General features: G+C 36.3%; 1 protein-coding gene across 17 annotated transcripts in view; it reads right to left on the bottom strand.

Annotated features, from left to right (window-relative positions):
• Nucleotides 1–716: 716 nt before the first annotated feature.
• Nucleotides 717–18,091, bottom strand: part of dclk2a (doublecortin-like kinase 2a) — a 37,395-nt gene continuing 20,020 nt past the window's right edge. For 2 of the 17 annotated variants that reach the window (XM_043243227.1, XM_043243220.1), the window contains exons 5-19: nt 18,034–18,090; nt 17,904–17,948; nt 15,522–15,616; nt 14,084–14,131; nt 12,740–12,824; nt 12,161–12,266; nt 11,794–11,851; nt 10,990–11,109; nt 10,041–10,187; nt 9,755–9,888; nt 9,580–9,657; nt 9,313–9,409; nt 7,721–7,807; nt 7,271–7,384; nt 717–2,726 (exon numbers count right to left, since the gene is read on the bottom strand). In XM_043243227.1, coding sequence (XP_043099162.1) covers nt 2,442–2,726; nt 7,271–7,384; nt 7,721–7,807; nt 9,313–9,409; nt 9,580–9,657; nt 9,755–9,888; nt 10,041–10,187; nt 10,990–11,109; nt 11,794–11,851; nt 12,161–12,266; nt 12,740–12,824; nt 14,084–14,131; nt 15,522–15,616; nt 17,904–17,948; nt 18,034–18,090 — 1,556 coding nt within the window. In that variant the 3' untranslated portion in view covers nt 717–2,441. Of the gene's footprint in view, nt 2,727–3,889; nt 3,903–5,779; nt 5,861–7,270; nt 7,385–7,720; nt 7,808–9,312; nt 9,410–9,579; nt 9,658–9,754; nt 9,889–10,040; nt 10,188–10,989; nt 11,110–11,793; nt 11,852–12,160; nt 12,267–12,739; nt 12,825–14,083; nt 14,132–15,521; nt 15,617–17,903; nt 17,949–18,033; nt 18,091 lie in introns of all 17 variants that reach the window. The other 15 variants (XM_043243267.1, XM_043243235.1, XM_043243323.1 and 12 more) reach the window with 11 other exon arrangements.

Raw genomic sequence — 18,091 nt, 5'->3', positions numbered from 1 at the left:
TCCCATATTTCACAGACATATATCTATGGTATTCCATATTAAACGTTTTAATCATAAAATGAATGCGGTGTCTGCTGCAGCTGCTTAACTGAATCTGATCCGCGAGTCAAATTTCACCCATCCTGAAAACGATTTCAATTTCATGAATTCATTGTTGACCCCAAATGATATCCATTTATTCCGTGTTAGAAAATATATTCAATATTAATAATACAAATGTAAAAATGTTTAACAAATACATAATAAAGTAAAAAAAAAAAAAAAAAAAAAAACTCGAAAAGTACGCATGTGACCGGAATTGTCAATATGGTATATATTTATATATAGGGGGAAAAAAGTTTATTTTTAGCACCAGGTATGTGAGGAGCAAGGCCTAAATCTTAATCAATTTAAAATATTTTGACTCATAATAGGAAAAAAAGGCAAACGAACAAGATCATAATTAGTAAAGACCACACATGAAAACAAATAAAATGCTGCAGCTGTAAACTTTTAATCTCTTTAATTCGATGTTGTGTGGCCCATCAGTCCGCAGATGGCGATGTTGCAGCTGTTTTGTCGTTAGACCCCAGAAATCACAATTGAACTTAATTTGTTTCTCTAGAGTCCCAACGTGCATACTATCCATCCTAAATTGTAGATCATGCACGCACATTATGACGCAGGGTTGGTCTTCTGACCATGTAGCCTACCATAATAAGGACAAGACAAGGATAAACAACAGCAAGATCATTTTATTGCATTACTTTGATTATGTGATGATAAAGAACACTAATAGAAAATGACATCTATTAAACATGAAATCTAGCTTTTCCAGAAATGAAACAGAATATTGCCATAGTTCTCGAAACCTCGGATGCACGTCAAAATAGCAGTGCATCATGTCGTTTTCCCTTAATTAACAAGCTCCGTCACTCCCTGCGGGCTGACAGTTTCAGGAAAACGGTGCCGCGGTGAGCAAAGAGATACAGAAGTAGCACACGGAACAAATAGATGACAAATCCAGGACTTGAGATTGTAAATCTAATACTGTTGCAACAGAGAAATCAAAATATCGTGCACTTAACGACTCCGGATTGAAAATGTCGAACTATTCTAAAATACAATTTCACATTTTGTCTAATCTGTACAAATAAATTAGCAAAAGAACAAAACTATTAACAATCCCTACAGATTCCTCGCTTTGCTGGCTCATATGAAGGCAACTCTAAACTAGCGCAGAATGACCCCAGAACACAGTAGTGCTAGTCACACCCTCTTAAGAAAACACACACACACACACACACACACACACCCACAAATCAGAATTGCTTTCTTGTTTTTCTTCAGCAGAGTCAAAAAGTCAAGCAGTCTATTTTCAAACATACACTGTACTTTCAAGTTTCAGCAGGACAAGTTTCTTGCCAGTTTCAAAGTCTTTTTTTTTCCAGTAGCATGTTTAGATCCGCCCTAAAAAGTGTTTAGCTATTCATAACCAGGACGTGAGCTGTCCATCTCAGTAAATACAAAAGCAGAGCGGATCTTTCATATCCAAAGCACTTATATACAATCAATCACACGTTAAGTTTTCGAACCCACTCTGGGTGCTGGAATCGGAAGCCAAACTGGAAGAAGAAGAAAGCAGGGAGACGAGCAGACGACCACTATACAGACAGTAATGAACGAGTGTTAAAGGCTGGATTACACTAAATGACTTTTAAAAGCAGAACACTGGGCTTCACTAACTTGCTGACTTTGTAAATAGTTAAAGAAAAACCAGACAATATATAATGAAAGTCTGAGGATCAGATGGGGTTGCCAGGTCCACGGTTTTCAAGAGGAATTGCTTTAGTTTTGGGAATAGATTACCCAAAAATTAAAATCAATTACGGTAATTTCCTTCTCCTGCTGAAAATAAAAAATATATATTTTGAATAACGTGGCTAACAAAATTCTATATACTATGGAATTCAGTGAGGAACAGAAAATCTCTGGCTACCCACATTCCTCTAAATATTTTCCTTTGTTTGAACAACTTGAGTTTTACAGTGACTGTACAATATGTATTTTTGGGATATTTTTTGATATTTGGGATAGGGCTGCTGGGTTAGTCTTGGGCTATTTTTGGTTTAGTTTTCTTTCGCAGACCTGGCAACCCCGGTCTTTCAGTACGCAACAAAATCCCTAAAACTGCACCTCATTACAAAGAGACCCAAATTTAAACAACGTGTGATCTAAATATCAATGTATAATACTCTCTTAACTATAAAATCAGAATCAGTGCTTATCATGCACGGTTTTCTGCGGACAGCGTACTCGTCCAGGCTGTAAAAAACAGGGCAAAAGTAGTGTAGTGTATTCCAGCCTTTTAACTAGAATGAAGTTTCAAAGATTTGCAGATTTATATATGTATTTATGCATTTATATTCAAAATTGTCTCCACATTGTTTCCCCAAGTAGTATTATTCTTCCTTAGGCAGGCCCTTGCTGGCCTCAGCCTCAGCACTGCATTCTGGGAAGTGGGGGGGTGAGGCAGAGTGAGGGGCTGCCGGTGCATTGGGGGTTGTTGAGGCTAAAGGCTCGATGGGTGCAGCGCTCCTAGACTCCTCCGATTGGACAGAAGAACGTCCCTTATGGGAGCGTCGTTTCTCTGGGTGGGTGGAGGAAGGGCTCTTTCCCGGAGGAGGGGGGCTGCGGTCCTGATGGCGGCGAGAAAGCTGGATGGTTTCCTTATCTAGAGCTGTGTTCTACAGGAGAGACGCGGTTTGTTACATTTCTCATGAGGTGCACCCACCCAAAAACGGAAAGGAAATTCAAAACATTACGGCAGGGAAAGAGTAAGTGAGATGAAGTTATGGTCTGGGAGGTCAAGAGAGAGATCGGTTTAATCTTAAAGGGACATCCTGTCCTCATTTACTCATGCTCGTGTTGTGAAACACCAAAACGAAATCTTGTGAACTTTCACTTTATGGATAAAATGGGCAGTTACACCACACTTTTTGTGCAGACAGGAAAGCAAAGTCGATGCAAATTTTACTGCTATCTAAAGTTCGTGTTTAGTAAACACCGCCTTGCAAATAGAAGATTAATGCATCACGGCGTGAACTCTTAGCTGGAAAACAATGCAAACTTTAAATCAGCAGCAGGATTGCAGTAAAGTGGATTAGCTGGTGTATTTTTACATTTATATTAAATGTACAGTATTTTATGTTAAATTACGTTTTTCAACTGAGAGTATGATGTCATATCGCAACTGTGCTTTACATTTGACTTTAAAAGGTCATTTTTCATTTGCATTGGCAAATGGTATCATTCTACTTTGCAACAGTTGAAAACGTCCAGATTTTGTATTTTAATCCTAAAATGTTATTTATATTTAAACCTAATCTTCAACCCCACAATCCTGGTAAACTATCATGATGGCAGCCTCCACAGATATACGTCTATTTGTGTTCAAAATAAAAATGCCCTATCAAATCAATATCATCTTTTGCGTTCTTATAGAAAAGGCAAAACACGAGGGTGAGTAAATGTAGTACATTTTGAGCAATAAAGCAAGTTGTTCTGTATTTTCCTCATAGCTGTAAGAAGAAACATGTTCAAGCTAAGGTATATAAAAGACAGTGTGCAGGACCTGGTTTCACTGAAAAGCTATTGATGACGTTACAGGTGGGAGAAGACCACCGAGGAAAAAGAGACTGAAAAATGGCAGAGAGTGAAAAACACCACTGAAGTTCTTAACAGAATCAAAGCGAGTCAAGGATTTTTTACGCTGACAACTTTCCATTTTTTGAAGGGGAAAATGATTATCTTCAGTGATGTTACTGTCACTTTCTCCCAGCGTAAGAGTGTATGTGTGAGGAGACAGAGGCGGGGAGGGAGGAGCATAGCAGTTAGTGTTAGTACATACCATTGCCTTGGAGCTAGTCAAAGGATAGCAATGCCATGGGGAGAGCAGAAGCAGAGGACAGAGACTAGTCTTACTCACAGAGCACATACAGCACAAATTCATACACAACTCTAACACTTCAGCTGAGGGACATCTCACAAGCGCTGCTTCAGAAACGTTCGCTTTGCCTGATTGAAGCTAAGCAAAGCCACTTAAAGGGGCGGTTCGCTCAGTAACGAACATTCTGACATTATTCACCCTCAAATAATTCCAAACACACAATGCTTTTTTTCTTATTCTTATAAAATGTCAAATTCCAAAAAGGACAATAAACAATATAAAAGCATGTAAATATGTCATTTGATATTATTGATGTTGAACACGTGCCACATTTTATTTTATTACTGCACTTCAATACAATTTTTACGTAGCTGTAATTTTTACTGGAGTATTTAAATTGTGGTATTTTTACTTTTGCTTCACTACGTTCTGAATCTTAAAAATGTACTTTTTATTTGCCTACATTTTATAAAAACGACATTTCTCGCTCCATTTTAAATTGAAGAAATCGTCACGCACTACCAGTTGCATCATTGTTTGATAAAAAAACATTGAAGATAAGTAAAAAAGTCAGCAATTAAATAAGAATAAGAAATGAATAAAAACTACAGTTGAACAAATAAATAAAAAATGCTGCACGTATGAAATAATCAAATATGCATATTCTTCACTGTGTAAATTAAACATAGTTCTTATTGAAGATAGAAATGTGATTTAGTCAAGAGTAGTGAACCATTTTCTCTTTTTTGTTTGATTAACATGAATGACAGACAGTAGGTGTATTAGACCGCTGTCACTTTAAGAGCTTCCTGTAGCCAATATACTGTTACACATGTTTTCTTTCACAGATGTTTGTTTTTACTTAAGACCTAAATTACTGTTTATGAGGATACTGATGTTAGATGTTTTTGGTAAAACCTGACAGACAATGGTTAAAATACCCATATAACAATTCTTAAAAATATAAAAACTTATTTGGAATGGCATGAGGGTGAGTAACTGGCAAAAGCTTAATTTTGGAGACAGCTTTTTCTTTAAATTGAGACCTGATCTGAATTCTTTGGTACGTTCCTCAGCTGTGGACAAAACCAGTTATAAAAAAGAAAGCTTGGAAAAAAAATAGCATGTATCTGGATTATATTGCTAAATCGAAATCGAAATAAAATCCTCCAAAAAAAAGCAAAATAAAACATTTAATCAAAAGGAAAAACAAGCAAATCTTTAGTGAAAACTTTCTGTGAAGTATTTAATCCAAGGCAATTTTTGTAAACAATTATGCATCTCTCTTTCCCACTCATTAGATTTAAATGAATAAATCACAATACTGCCAGAAGATGGCAGAGTTTCATATTCTCAGTCAATCTTTTTAATTTTGATGGCAATGGTCAAGGTCCTAAGAGTGAGGCTCATTTTGAGGACGTTGACAGCTGCCACGAAATAGACTGTGTCTAGATTAGGTAACAGAGAGAGAGAGAGAAGCCATCGGATTGCAGTGTTAATTTTACAAGCAGTCAGTATTGCACGCATGCCAATACAAACCTTTTAGCTAGAGCCCAAAAGGAAACAATATACAGCAATAACGCGCAAAGAAGCCATATGGCACAGAATATCAAAGCCATTTAAAGAGCCACCATGAACATGGAGTGGAATGAGAAGATGAAAGAACAAAAAGTGGACCAGATTATGTCCGGGACATGAGGTACGGTATGATTGTTGATGCAAGACCAGCAAATACTGAAAAAACCCAGCGTGAGGGAATAAAAGGCAGTCGGAGTGCAGAGACTGCTAGATTTTAGTATAATCAAAGAACTCAAGCTCAACAAAAACAGGTTTAGGTTTGAAGTCAAATACCCAATATCCAGTGGCAGACATCTTCGGGTCTTGGGAGAGCAAGGAAGGGGTGTAGGTACAGCCCTGCCCTTACAGTTCAAACTGTCAAATGAGATTCACATCAGTACTAGTTTAGCCAGAGTCCCTGCTGCTGCTTTTTCAAGCAGGCTAGCGGACAAAAAAAGACCTTCGAATTTTAAAAAGCTTAGGGTTTTTACAAATATAAACAAACAATGCTTAAATTAATAATGTCCACTGTTATTATATTTATTCATTTTATATCTCTAGCCAGCAGAATCGACGCAGATATATCATGAATATTAAATATACAAGATAGCAGTTATTTATAAATTAATTAATTAAAAAAAAAACAAAAAAACATAAAATTTCCTTTTTGTATGATGGATCAAGTTCAAACAATGAACGATGGTGAGTATTTTTGATCACAATGCAGACGAGATGAAGACCAGTGACAACTAAAAACGACACATTTACAGAGACAAACACCCTAATGAGAAGAACTAGGTCTAGCAGTGAGGGGGTTATGGTGCTGTGAACTGGGATGGGAATTTAATAAGAAATGAATGTGGAAATGGCTGAAAATGCTTCACCCATGTCTCCCTCTGAGCTCATAAAGTACATTCTGCCAAGCAATAAAGGGATTATGATAAGTCCTTTAGCAATTTTCAAGCACTATGGAGATCAACACTGACCACACATTTTTTTTCCAATGGGCTTGGTCCTGTATTTAATATATTTCTAATATATGTATTTTTGAGTATCAAATCAGCATATTAGAATGATTTCTAAAGGAGCATGACACAGCTTCAATTACTACTGACAATTCATCTTTGCCTCACAGAAATAAATCATATATATATATATTTTGATAAAGTAAATGCAACCATGTTGAACAAACAATTTTATGTGAAAAACATTATTATTTTAAAAAATACAACAACAGACATAAACTAATTATAGTTATTATAGTTATAGTTATTATAGTTATAGATATAGTTATAGTCACTGAATATAAGCATAAAAACAGTATATTTAAATATATACAAAAAATAACTTAAGGTTACTTTCTCTTATGGATTATGTGTAGTGTAGCTTTTATACATCAATTTAGCTATTAAACTCAAATATTTAACGAGTTTTTAACTTGTTCCTACTGACGTGTCCAAATTCATAACTCGGGCATATTTTGTCCTGTGCTTGCTTACAATGCAATAATCTCTAATATTTCCTGAGATTTAGCAGTTATGTAAGTCATGAGCTCAGAGGGATACAAACTGATTGATTCGATGCCGACGTCCACGGTGGCTATAAATTCAGTGACGGCTATGCATCAGAATTATGTGTAATCCAAGTACTAATCATTAGGGGCAGAGAGGATGACATTGGTTATTTTTTAAGCATAGCATATTAACAGAGGACAGCAGCTGCAGCTACGATGTGCAGACTGTTTCTCGTGTGAGTGTGTGTGTGTGTGTGTGTGTGTGTGCTCACCACAATAACTGAGACTCCAGGGGAAGTGTTGCTCTGTTTCTGCACAGAGTTAAAGTGCTTTTTGAGTTTACCTGCCACCTCCATCTTCATATTGTTTTCCATTGCAGCATCCTCCTGTTGGTTATTGAAGTGGATTAGGACGGGCCAATCTAATGGTGAGCAATATCACCGTGTTCTCCAGAGCATTCAGACTAAATTGCAGGCTTCAGTTTAAAAAATAATTTGAAACATAAATCAAAACCACCTCTAATAAAGCTCAAATGACACAAATAACGTTTCATGAGTAAGCGTGCGAGTGAATCCCTTTTGGCCAATCGTGCTACTTAACATACAATAATGTCTAAAACACATTTGGTGTATTTTGTTCTATAAATAGAAATCTGATACTGTAATGCAGCCCACGCATTACTTAAGTCCCACATGCACACAGCACTAAATCTTTTCACACACATTTACCGTGACCCAGGGGTGAGACAGCACATCCTCCGCTGTGTATCTGGCCTCCACATTCACCTGCAGCATGCGACCAATCAGCTCCTGCACAAACACAATTTTATTTTCAATAATATCCAAGAAAGTTTACTTCTTTTAAGCGAAAAAACAGAAAATCCGGATCTGGGGTGAATTCTTGAAAAAGCAACTGTGGTCTGTCAACAAGTTCTGTTGTTATGAACAGAGTTCAATGGAGTTTGCAAGCATAGATAGCTGAAGACGGTTTTTGAAAATGCAACTCAGAATAAAAATTTCAGATCAGTACTTTTATCATTCAGATTGGAAATTATTCAATTTGTGAAATGATTCACAAAAGCAACCGAGTCAATTAAAAGATTCCCAAACCCACTCTGAAGTTACTATCTAAATGATTCAAAATATTTGAAGGCCCGTTCTGAATCAAATGATTCACAATCTCTAATCCCTAATAGATTCTATGCCCTTGCTGTTATATTTGTGCTTAAGGTTAAGGAATTCTTTGGTTTGTAAGACATTAGTCTTAGTGAGACATTTAGGTCTAAATCCTGATGATCAAATGTTTCTAGATTATGTTCAGGCCCACATTTTATTTTTCAAAATGTGAATTTTTATGGAAATAATGACACACGGGCCTTACTTGAGACCAGACAAAGGAGATGCTGGCCTGATTTCCATTAAAAAGACCATTAACATGATAAAAAAAGGTCTGCTTGTCCACATTTGCATACACAGCAAAAATTATGAGAAAGATGTTAGAAACCCACAACACAAATCAGTTCTAAAGCTGGATGGGTTGAATGTGAGGAGGAGGATGTGAATGAGATGATATAATGATGTGAGTAGGATGAAACAGAGTCGGGTGCAGTCAAGACAAGAGAATACAGCATAAAGAATGAAAGATGGTGAGATAAACGAGTGAGGGTGAGACGGCGTGTTAAAGGAATAGTTTAGCTGCAAATTCAATCACCTTCAGGTCATACAAGATATAAATTAGTTTGTAACTTCATCTGAAAACATTAGGAGAATTTTAGCATTACAGTGCACCACTTGATCACCACTGTATCCTATGCAGTAAATGAGTGCTGTTTTATGCTTATAAAAACATCACAATAATCCACACCACACTAGTCCATAAACTAATCTAGTGAGATGAAAAACAGCATGTTTTGGACTGATTTGATTAGCAAATAGTGCTTCCTCTGTGCATAGTTCTCTGATTCAGATGAAACTACATTTGAGAAAGCAATATTATGAATATGCATTTTATATAAAAGCAATTATGAATTTCTCACAAACATGCAGCTTTTTTGCCTCCCTGTGGTTTTGTGTGGATTATTTGAAGATGTTTTTATCAGCTGTTCAGACCTCCATTCTGACGGCACCCATTCACTGCAGAGGATCCATTGGTGAGCAACTGATGTAAATCTATCCAAAACTGTTCCGATGACGAAACAAAAACTAATTTTGTATCTTGGATGATCCGTGGGTGAGTTTATTTCTAGCAAATTCCTCTTTTTAGGAAAACCTTTTTCATTTTCAGGTATTGTCATGATATGTTTGTCTATACTCACTTTAGCGGAATCTGTTATATTATCCCAAAAGGGTGATGGGAAATCTAAACGGCCCAACAGGATCTGATCAAATAGGTCCTCCTGGAGATTATTCTCACTACAAAAACAAACGGCAAGCACACAGACAATAAAAAATATATTTCGTGTATAAAACTGCTGAGAACAATACTTATACAACATGGGCAGTATGAACGGTATGAGAATAAACGTTAAATTAAACGTTAAACACTGTAGTTTATTAACAGGAAGGACTTTATCTAGTGGTACCTGCGGAAAGGTGGAAAGCCACATAGGAGGATGTAGGTAATTACTCCAGCTGCCCAGATGTCCACCTTTAGCCCGTATCTGTGGTAATGCCCAGACAGGAAAACACAGTTAATAGCATTCAGCCTCCAGCATTTTAAAGCATTTTGAAAACAATGATACAAAAATTGATTCTTACCCTGACTCTGCTATGATTTCTGGGGCAACATAAGTGGGTGTCCCACAAACAGTGTACAGGGGCCCTTCAACCACTGTGGCCAGTCCAAAATCACCCAGCTTTAAAGACTTTGTACCATTAGGATACTCACACACCTACAACACAAAATAAGATAAGAAGGCAATAAGATTTACGCTCTTCTTTCTTGACATAGTTTGCTGTCTGCAAGGTATGTTGGTGTGTATATACAGCATTGTGTATTTAATGTCTCTTTTGTGGATTTGTTTGTCTGTGTATAGGCACGTACCAGCAGATTCTCGGGTTTGATGTCTCGATGGACGATACACATTCTGTGCAGGTATTTGAGAGCTGCCGCGAGGTTGAATACCATAACACTAGCATCTCTTTCAGTGTATTTTGTTGAGGAGGTGATTGCATCAAACAGATCTCCACCCTGAAATACACAGAGGGCAATACAAACAAATAAAAAAGTCTGTATTCTGTATAAAACAGACTATGCAACAAATATATTTCTGTCTTTTAGCAGATGTAGCTGTAGTAGTATGTATATGACAACAATACAGAGTTTACAATGCATTTAACTTTATTATAATGTAGTGCATCTAAGTTGATATTCTATTCAGCATAGTTTTAATTTATACATATAATACAGGTAAAGTTAAAAAGCATTTACATTGTTATCTCAAATAATCAAATTTCATAAAGAATCTATAATGTATATAGATATTCAGCTTTGCCACCAAAGGAATACATTTCATTATAATATATATATATATATATATATATATATATATATATCGTATATATTGAAAAATATTACAAATAATAAATTAAAATGAAGTTATTGTAATATTTCAGAAAAGTACAGTTTTTTACTGTATTTTTGGTAAGCACTGGTAAGCATTAAAGACCTTTTAAAAACATTTACTAATTTTACAGATGACAAATTTTGTGTCTGAAGTAAAAACAAAAATATCGAAGAAAAATCGAAGAATTACATACAATATTAAGTTTCAGAAGCTTTATGTTTTTATTAAAGAATATGAAAACAAACTTTGCTGTTAGTGTACACTGACGAATCACGCCCAATAAGACCAGAGCATCAATATTTATTTTGCGTTCAATATTATTTTTATGCAACGTACTGTAGTGTGATAAAAACACATGTAAGTGTGCAATGCAGAGAGACGTATGAACTGTATCGAACCATATAAGTGGTGACTAACAAACAGTACCTTCACAAGTTCCATGACTAGATAGAGCTCAGTGGGTGTATCCACCTCCTCAATCAGCATGATGATATTAGGATGCTTCACACGCCTCAACACTGCCACCTCACTCTCGATCAGGTGCTCCTGTGTGTTCAAAGCATGTGTCACAAACAGCAACTCTCAGCAGTCTTATGTCTTTAGCTGCCGAGAGCACAAATCTGCATGAATTCCTGAGGTTTGCTCTTGCAGGAAACCAGGCAAACAGGAAACGCACAGACTGAAATTAGATTATGATACGCTGGCGATATAACCGCTGTTTACATATCACACATACACGGCCAAAAGTATGTGAACACCCCTTCTAAATAACAGGTTTTGCTATCCCAGTTATTCCAGTGAAAACAAATGACATTACATCTTTATTCGGGAAAACAATTTATCATTCCAGTAAAGGGGGATATACTGTATAAAGAAATTATTATTTACACCTTTAGTGACTTGAAAAAACGGTTGCATGCTGGATAAATGGCAATATATAATCTAATATATAAAAATACATAATCTAATCAAAATATAATCTAATCAGCCATATTAAATAGACCAAAAATGTCAAACCACTGAGACGAAAATAATTCAAACTGCAATAACCCAACTTTACAGGCCAAAACTCATAAACAGCTATAATTACATTGTCATAAGAACCAAATATATGTATTACCAATAAAAACAATGCTAAACACAGTTTCAAGGCCGGTGAGGAATATTTATGGCTGGCATTTTCTAATTTCACTTTCTGGGGTTGCAAAAAGTCTGTTAAGTCCCACTCACTTTGCCTCTGCATTTGTTTTTATCAATGATCTTCAGTGCAAACTCTTTTCCAGTGGATCTGTGGAAAGAGACAGAACAATAGACTTTGTTTCAAGGAGGTTAATGATGGTTTGTTTTGAGTGCATTCAGAGCCTCCGGAACCAATTTATAAAGTGGATGTCCTTTGAGAGCACAAGGGATCTTCCTTTGAACATTTTAGCCTAAAAATACAAACAGGAAAACCAAATCTAGACGTAGACAGTATTCTTTAAGTATTTTAATCAGAGATCTTGACCACAGCAAGCTTAGAAGGGAGAACAAACAAACTGCACCACAATTTTACTGGCCGCTAAGAAAAACAATATCTTGTAACTAGTCATTTTCTTACCGTTCGACACACTCCTTTACCACAGCGAAGTTCCCATCACCTATAACTTTGCCAATTTTGTACTTGTCCATAATTGTGGAAGCAGCAAGGTTCCTGTTTCCGTTAACTAAAGGGAACAAACCATTGCATTTAACACATCAGACTGTCACACCACATGATCAAAACTAAGGTGAAAACAGCGAGACTGTGAGGAATGTTTTGTAAAACCCCCAAATAACAGATTAGCCCCAACATCCGCACCCAACTGTTTAAAATTGGTTTGTGCGCTATGCAGAAAATTGCTGAAGGTTATTCTGACTCATGCATTGCTGAGCGGGGACGTTTGCTCATACACTGCCACCACAGTGTGTGTGTGTGTGTGTGTGTGTGTGTGTGTGTGTGTGTGTGTGTGAAAGTGTGGGAGAGAGTGTGTGGTGGAGCGCCTGAGTAAATGTGGCACAGAGTGGCATGTGTCAGCACTTTTACCGCCAACCCTTGTCATGCCCCTGAAATGCCCTTTGGGGACTTCTAGGCTTGAAACACAGTAAGATCCCAGGTGAGTGAGTGCTTGACAGTGATTCATTCCGGGTAGATGTTTACCTTCAGGGCTCACACTGTTGTTGTGTTGTTGGGGAGTCTCAGAGGAGCCGTTCACGTTGGTTGCGGAGGAGTGATGTCCTGGAATCTGCAAACAGAGACAAAATAAGTCACAAAGAAATAAAACATTTACAACTTCTAAAAAGCATTATGGATGTTTTATTTACATACTACAGTGATAAGGCTGGGCAATAAAACAAAACCAAAAAAATACAATTAATAATAATTAATAATGAAAAAAAATTATATTTATTAAGTTGATGTGAAATGTATTAAGAACTAGTTTTTCCCAACCAGATGAACCAAACATCAAATGTAAAAAATTTAACTCCAGTTAATATTTTCAAAGTTATTTAAAATATTAGTTGAATCCTTTTCTGATTAAGTCATTAAGATGAATTTCTGATTCATAAAAGATAATAAAACAAGCTTTGCCTGAAACAGGTGAAGCTGCATGTTTGTTGAATGTGCTTTAAATATGAATATTCACTACTTGTTAAAAAATTACATTTGCCTGGCAAGTAAACACTTGCTATCATAAGCATTAAAAGGTAAAATGTCAAATAGCAATGTCAAATGTCAAATACATTTTTGAAAAGTATGCATTATTATATTTACTTCATTACATCAAGACTAATACAATAAATATTACTTTTGTGTAAATGTATTTGTCTTTTACTGCATATACATATACATGTATATGTATACCGAACCATCACAAATCATGAATGCTTGCCATATTGCTCAGCCCCAGTAATAACTAAAGCAATGCAAACTTGTTATACTGCAGCAGCTATGCAATTATACTAAACTTTCAAATGAAGCATAATATTTCTATATGTTTTTTAATAACATACTGCCATCTGACACTGAGCGTCATCCTTAGAGAAATAAATGGTTGATGAGGAGACAAAAAGAGCTGTCTGAAAGATAAACTGTATGTGACTGACACACAAAAAATGGACCTAAACTTAAAAGATTTAAAATGGTCTGGCAATAAGTATGGTTAAAAAGCCTGCATGTTATCTTGATCCAGCAGCCAAATAAGAATTAAACTGAAGTGACAGTGACATGTGAGAGAGGACTAAGTAAGCCAATGGAGACAAATACTGGCAGCATCCTGGTTAAAGCTGTTTAATACAAGCCACAGGATTCCTCTAGGTATACGAGTACCAGTTGGGTATTACGAACTGTTTTGAAGGATTCAAACACTCCAATAAAATATACTTCCAAATACCAAATTACTGAATCAATCATTTATGTAAGATTCCCAACTAAAAACTTGAATACCCAGAAGGAACTGCAGCCCATTTGAATGCTGCTACAGAAAGCAGAGTTTCATAATACCTGTACAGAGAGACGGAGGGGGACTCCCATCCGCTTGTTGCAACTAAACTAAAGGCAAGTAGGAAGATATTTATGTAACCACAACGTTGGCGCGTTTGGTCTAAAATTAGCTTGAAATCTCAGGAACAATGTGCAAAGAAGCAGCCTGACAAGCAACTTTCCATCAAACCACTCATCCAGACATTTCTCCAGTAGAATACTATAAATAATTTGTTTCATAATAGACATTCACGAGTATCTAAAAAAATGGTACGTTTCTCAATTTGCAGACATTAGTTTTCTCCACTCATTAGTCTTTCTACCACTCAATCCTCTCTTAAAATCAATGAATGTGTCTCCATGTCGTTCAAATTCTCCTTGAAGCTTTAAAGATAGCACTCGTACGAGAAGAAGCTTACTGTCTGATAGACAGGTCGGTTAAGCAGATTATCACCAGGAGTTCTCCAGGCTATGATCATACTTGAGTTTGACCTTTGGTTTAATTACAGATCTGCGGTCAGATCTCGATGCCTAGACTCACAATACTTCCAAGAAAAAAAGTGATTAGGCCTATCAGAGGGGATTTTCTGTTGCAAAAAATTCTACGTCATTAGAAGATGCTGAACCTATGTCGAAATAATGTTTAAACGATACAGATGCTAAACCACCTCTATAGAAAACTACTGTACCTGTAAGTACTGTAAAAATACTACCTACCTGTAAGTAACATGTACTTAACATACATTACAATGAAAATATTGAATTTTAATCTATAAGTGACAATGGCAACTGTACCTAGAACTGCGGTTAATATCACTGTTTTATATAATGTATTATAGTATATAGTTTTGCATAACATTTTGTATTAACAATGCATTAAAAGTGGGAATATATTTTCATATAACATTTTTTTGGGATAATGTGTACTTAAATCAAAGAACATATTCTGACTAAATACTTTAACTGCATTTTTTTACAAATATTTAAGTATTTATAACATAAATCGGCCTGAACAAACAGCCTTTATAAAATCTTGTATCTTAGCTACCATAAATATCCCTGATACGTCAGTCATGTTCCCGTGTAACAAACAACACAGTGATAAAAAACTGAACACTTGCATATATCATCAAAAATGCAGAACTTCTAACTCAAAATTTTATATTTTTTCCCCGGTTTTTCAAAAGTATAGGAAAAAGAGTTGTAAAGTTATAAAGCGAAATTTAGTGATATTACAACTGCAGCTTCAATTTTTTTGTGAGGCAATAATTGAGGCAGCTTCACTAAACTCTTAATCAGGAGTGAGACTGTTATGATGCTGTCATCCATGAGTCAGCATCCAGAATCCTGATCTTATTTTTGACTTGATGAAGAAATAATCTATTCTAAAACTCGCCGTGTTTGCCAGTAAACTGATTAGCGGCGCAGTGGAAGCCTGTTGCCATGCCAACGGGTTTACCTTGAAGTTGCGCATGCTGCGGGGGCTGGTCGGGGAGGAACTGGAGGATTTGGCGGATTTGGGGGTAGTGATTTGACTGTTCGGGACTCCATTTACTGAGGAGTGTGACAGGAAGAGGGAGGGAGACAGAGAACAGAGAGAAAAAAACACAATGTCACACAGTGTTACTTCTTAAATTGCTTATTTTTGCTGCACATGCATTGTCATAAAGATGAATGCATTTCAGTCTGTTTGGAGATGACATTGCCTCCATAATATCAGCTGGACAAAATTTACATCATCAATCTTCTTTCATCCAACCTGTATGAATTTCTTACACAGACAAAAAATAAATTAATATATGGCTTCCCAGTTATCTAAAATCATATTGTTCCCATTCATTGCAACAGAATTTTTTTTTGGTGTGGTCCTTTACAGTTGTTAAAAATATATATAGATTTTTTTTTGTTATTAGTAAGCCTAGCCTAGACGACAAAGCACAATGCTACAATAGCATAATGCATTTACATTTCATAAAAAGTAATGTGTTATTTTCAAAAGTAACTGCTCATGAAAAGTTGAAAGTTGTGGAGTGGAGGGGAATAACAACTAAACCTCTTATTTTCCTCACACAGAGCTATTGGCTTCAGAAGGCTTGGACTGCAGAGCATGAGTCATATGAACTACATTTATGCCCATTTTATTGTGTTTGCAAATGGACAACACATGGTCACCATTCACGTACATTGTTTAGACTAATATAGTGCCAACGCACTGTGCTCTAAAATAAAAACAATCACATAGCTTAATGATTATACAAATGATAACATGTACTTATGTTAATGTACTTATTCTCAACCAAGGGAGCTGGGCCTCTTAATGACTTAAGTTAAGCTTGCATGTCTCAGAAAGCCATTGATATATACCCTTACAACTAAACAAGCAATACAAATTAATAGGTTAAAAAGAGTTGGAACCTTCAAAAGCCTCCAGCTTAACACTTCAAGAGTCCTGATATGTAATTATTTACATTTTAATTGTATATTTTTTAGATGCTTGTTTTTAATATCTGGACTCCTATACTGTAGTTTTTTTATAACCTGGTGTTCAGTGCTTATATACCAGAGGAAACCTACCAAGTCACAAAGTTTGACCAAGTCACAAAGTATATAAATTAGGACAAAATGAACTTAAAATTGTGAAAAGAAACAACTCCATGTAAACAGAACAACCACTCAGAAAATGTGTACAGCTACATATGCGTGTCCAGCATAAGTCTCCTTGGAGAATGAGTCTCTTAACACGCAGACACAACGAGGCTTCACGTGCACCACTCACCTGCAGCCAAATCCACAAGGCTAAAACCATAGAACTTCCAAGATCATTGTAAAAACCTACTTTAAAGTAGCGTTATGGAAAATTAAAACACTGTTTAATAGATCAAGTCACTCAGATATATAGCAGTAGTAGAAGAATTTATAACAAAAAAGGAAAAAACAATTCTGCACATTATGGAGTGCGTCCGAAGTGCGTCAGAATCCGCAGGGAGCGGGGATTTGTAGAAAAGCTGCTCTTGGCATTTCCCGCTGAGTTTGTCGATGGGGGCATGAGCAGATTTCTCTCCAGGCATGCAAGAGAGCCCTAATAGTTCACGGGCACAGGAATTTAGGGTGTGTGTGTGTGTGTGTCCTGCATTAGCCTGTCTAAGCAGAAAGCAGATGAGGATGCCTGCATTTAGTGTACACATCCAATTTGGTATGTCTGATAGATTAGAGTATGTGCATGCCAGGGTTCGGGGCAGTGGCCAGCGAGGGAGTTTTAAATAGCTCTCTAGACTAGCTGATGGATTTGGAAGGCCATGAAGAAGAGCTGTTAGCATGATTGAATACTGCAGCGAAGGGTTAGAGGTCATGTACCGCTCATTCCATAGATGAATGTCCTTTAGGTTAATTCAACATCGTATGTGAAAATTCCTGAAGAATTAGATGTCAGATTTTGTAGTTGCCAGCTCGTAGGTTAGTTATGGTAAAGGCAACAAGAACTACATTTAAGAATCTGTTGTTCTTAATGTAATGTATATGGTTTTGACTATAAAGAAAATGAACACATGACATCCTACTTTTTACTTAATGCATATATTTAGCTTGGCAGGCGGCGCTGTTAAGATGTGGTCACATTAGCGAAATTTTGCTGACAAAAAAGATCCAGTGACTATTACCAATAGACTTTCAAAGCAAGCAATTGCTGCCAACGGGGCAAAAATCTGCATGGTAAATCTTTCACCGTCTGATCACAAAGACTGGATTCTGTCCACAAAAATTCGCTGAACAATGATAAATGCGATCGCATCTTTACTCAGCTCACATGTGAAGAGGTTAGCCAATCATAACTGAAGTGTATTACCTTTAGAAGTCTTAAAGGTACGGTAGCAATACTTTTGCTTTAATTCTAAGGGTTGAAGAGAAATTGAAAATGGTCATGTGAAACTAAATTATGACCATTTTTGGTGCAATAAACCTTGAGAAATACTCACTTGGTGATTTGATTGGAGACTGGCTATTTGTAGAGAAGTGCCCTGCTGTTTTTCTCAC

This window comes from Puntigrus tetrazona, chromosome 1 (assembly GCF_018831695.1).
Source record: "Puntigrus tetrazona isolate hp1 chromosome 1, ASM1883169v1, whole genome shotgun sequence".
NCBI classification, from domain to species: Eukaryota; Metazoa; Chordata; class Actinopteri; order Cypriniformes; family Cyprinidae; genus Puntigrus; species Puntigrus tetrazona.
This window is presented reverse-complemented; position numbering and strand designations above follow the sequence as displayed.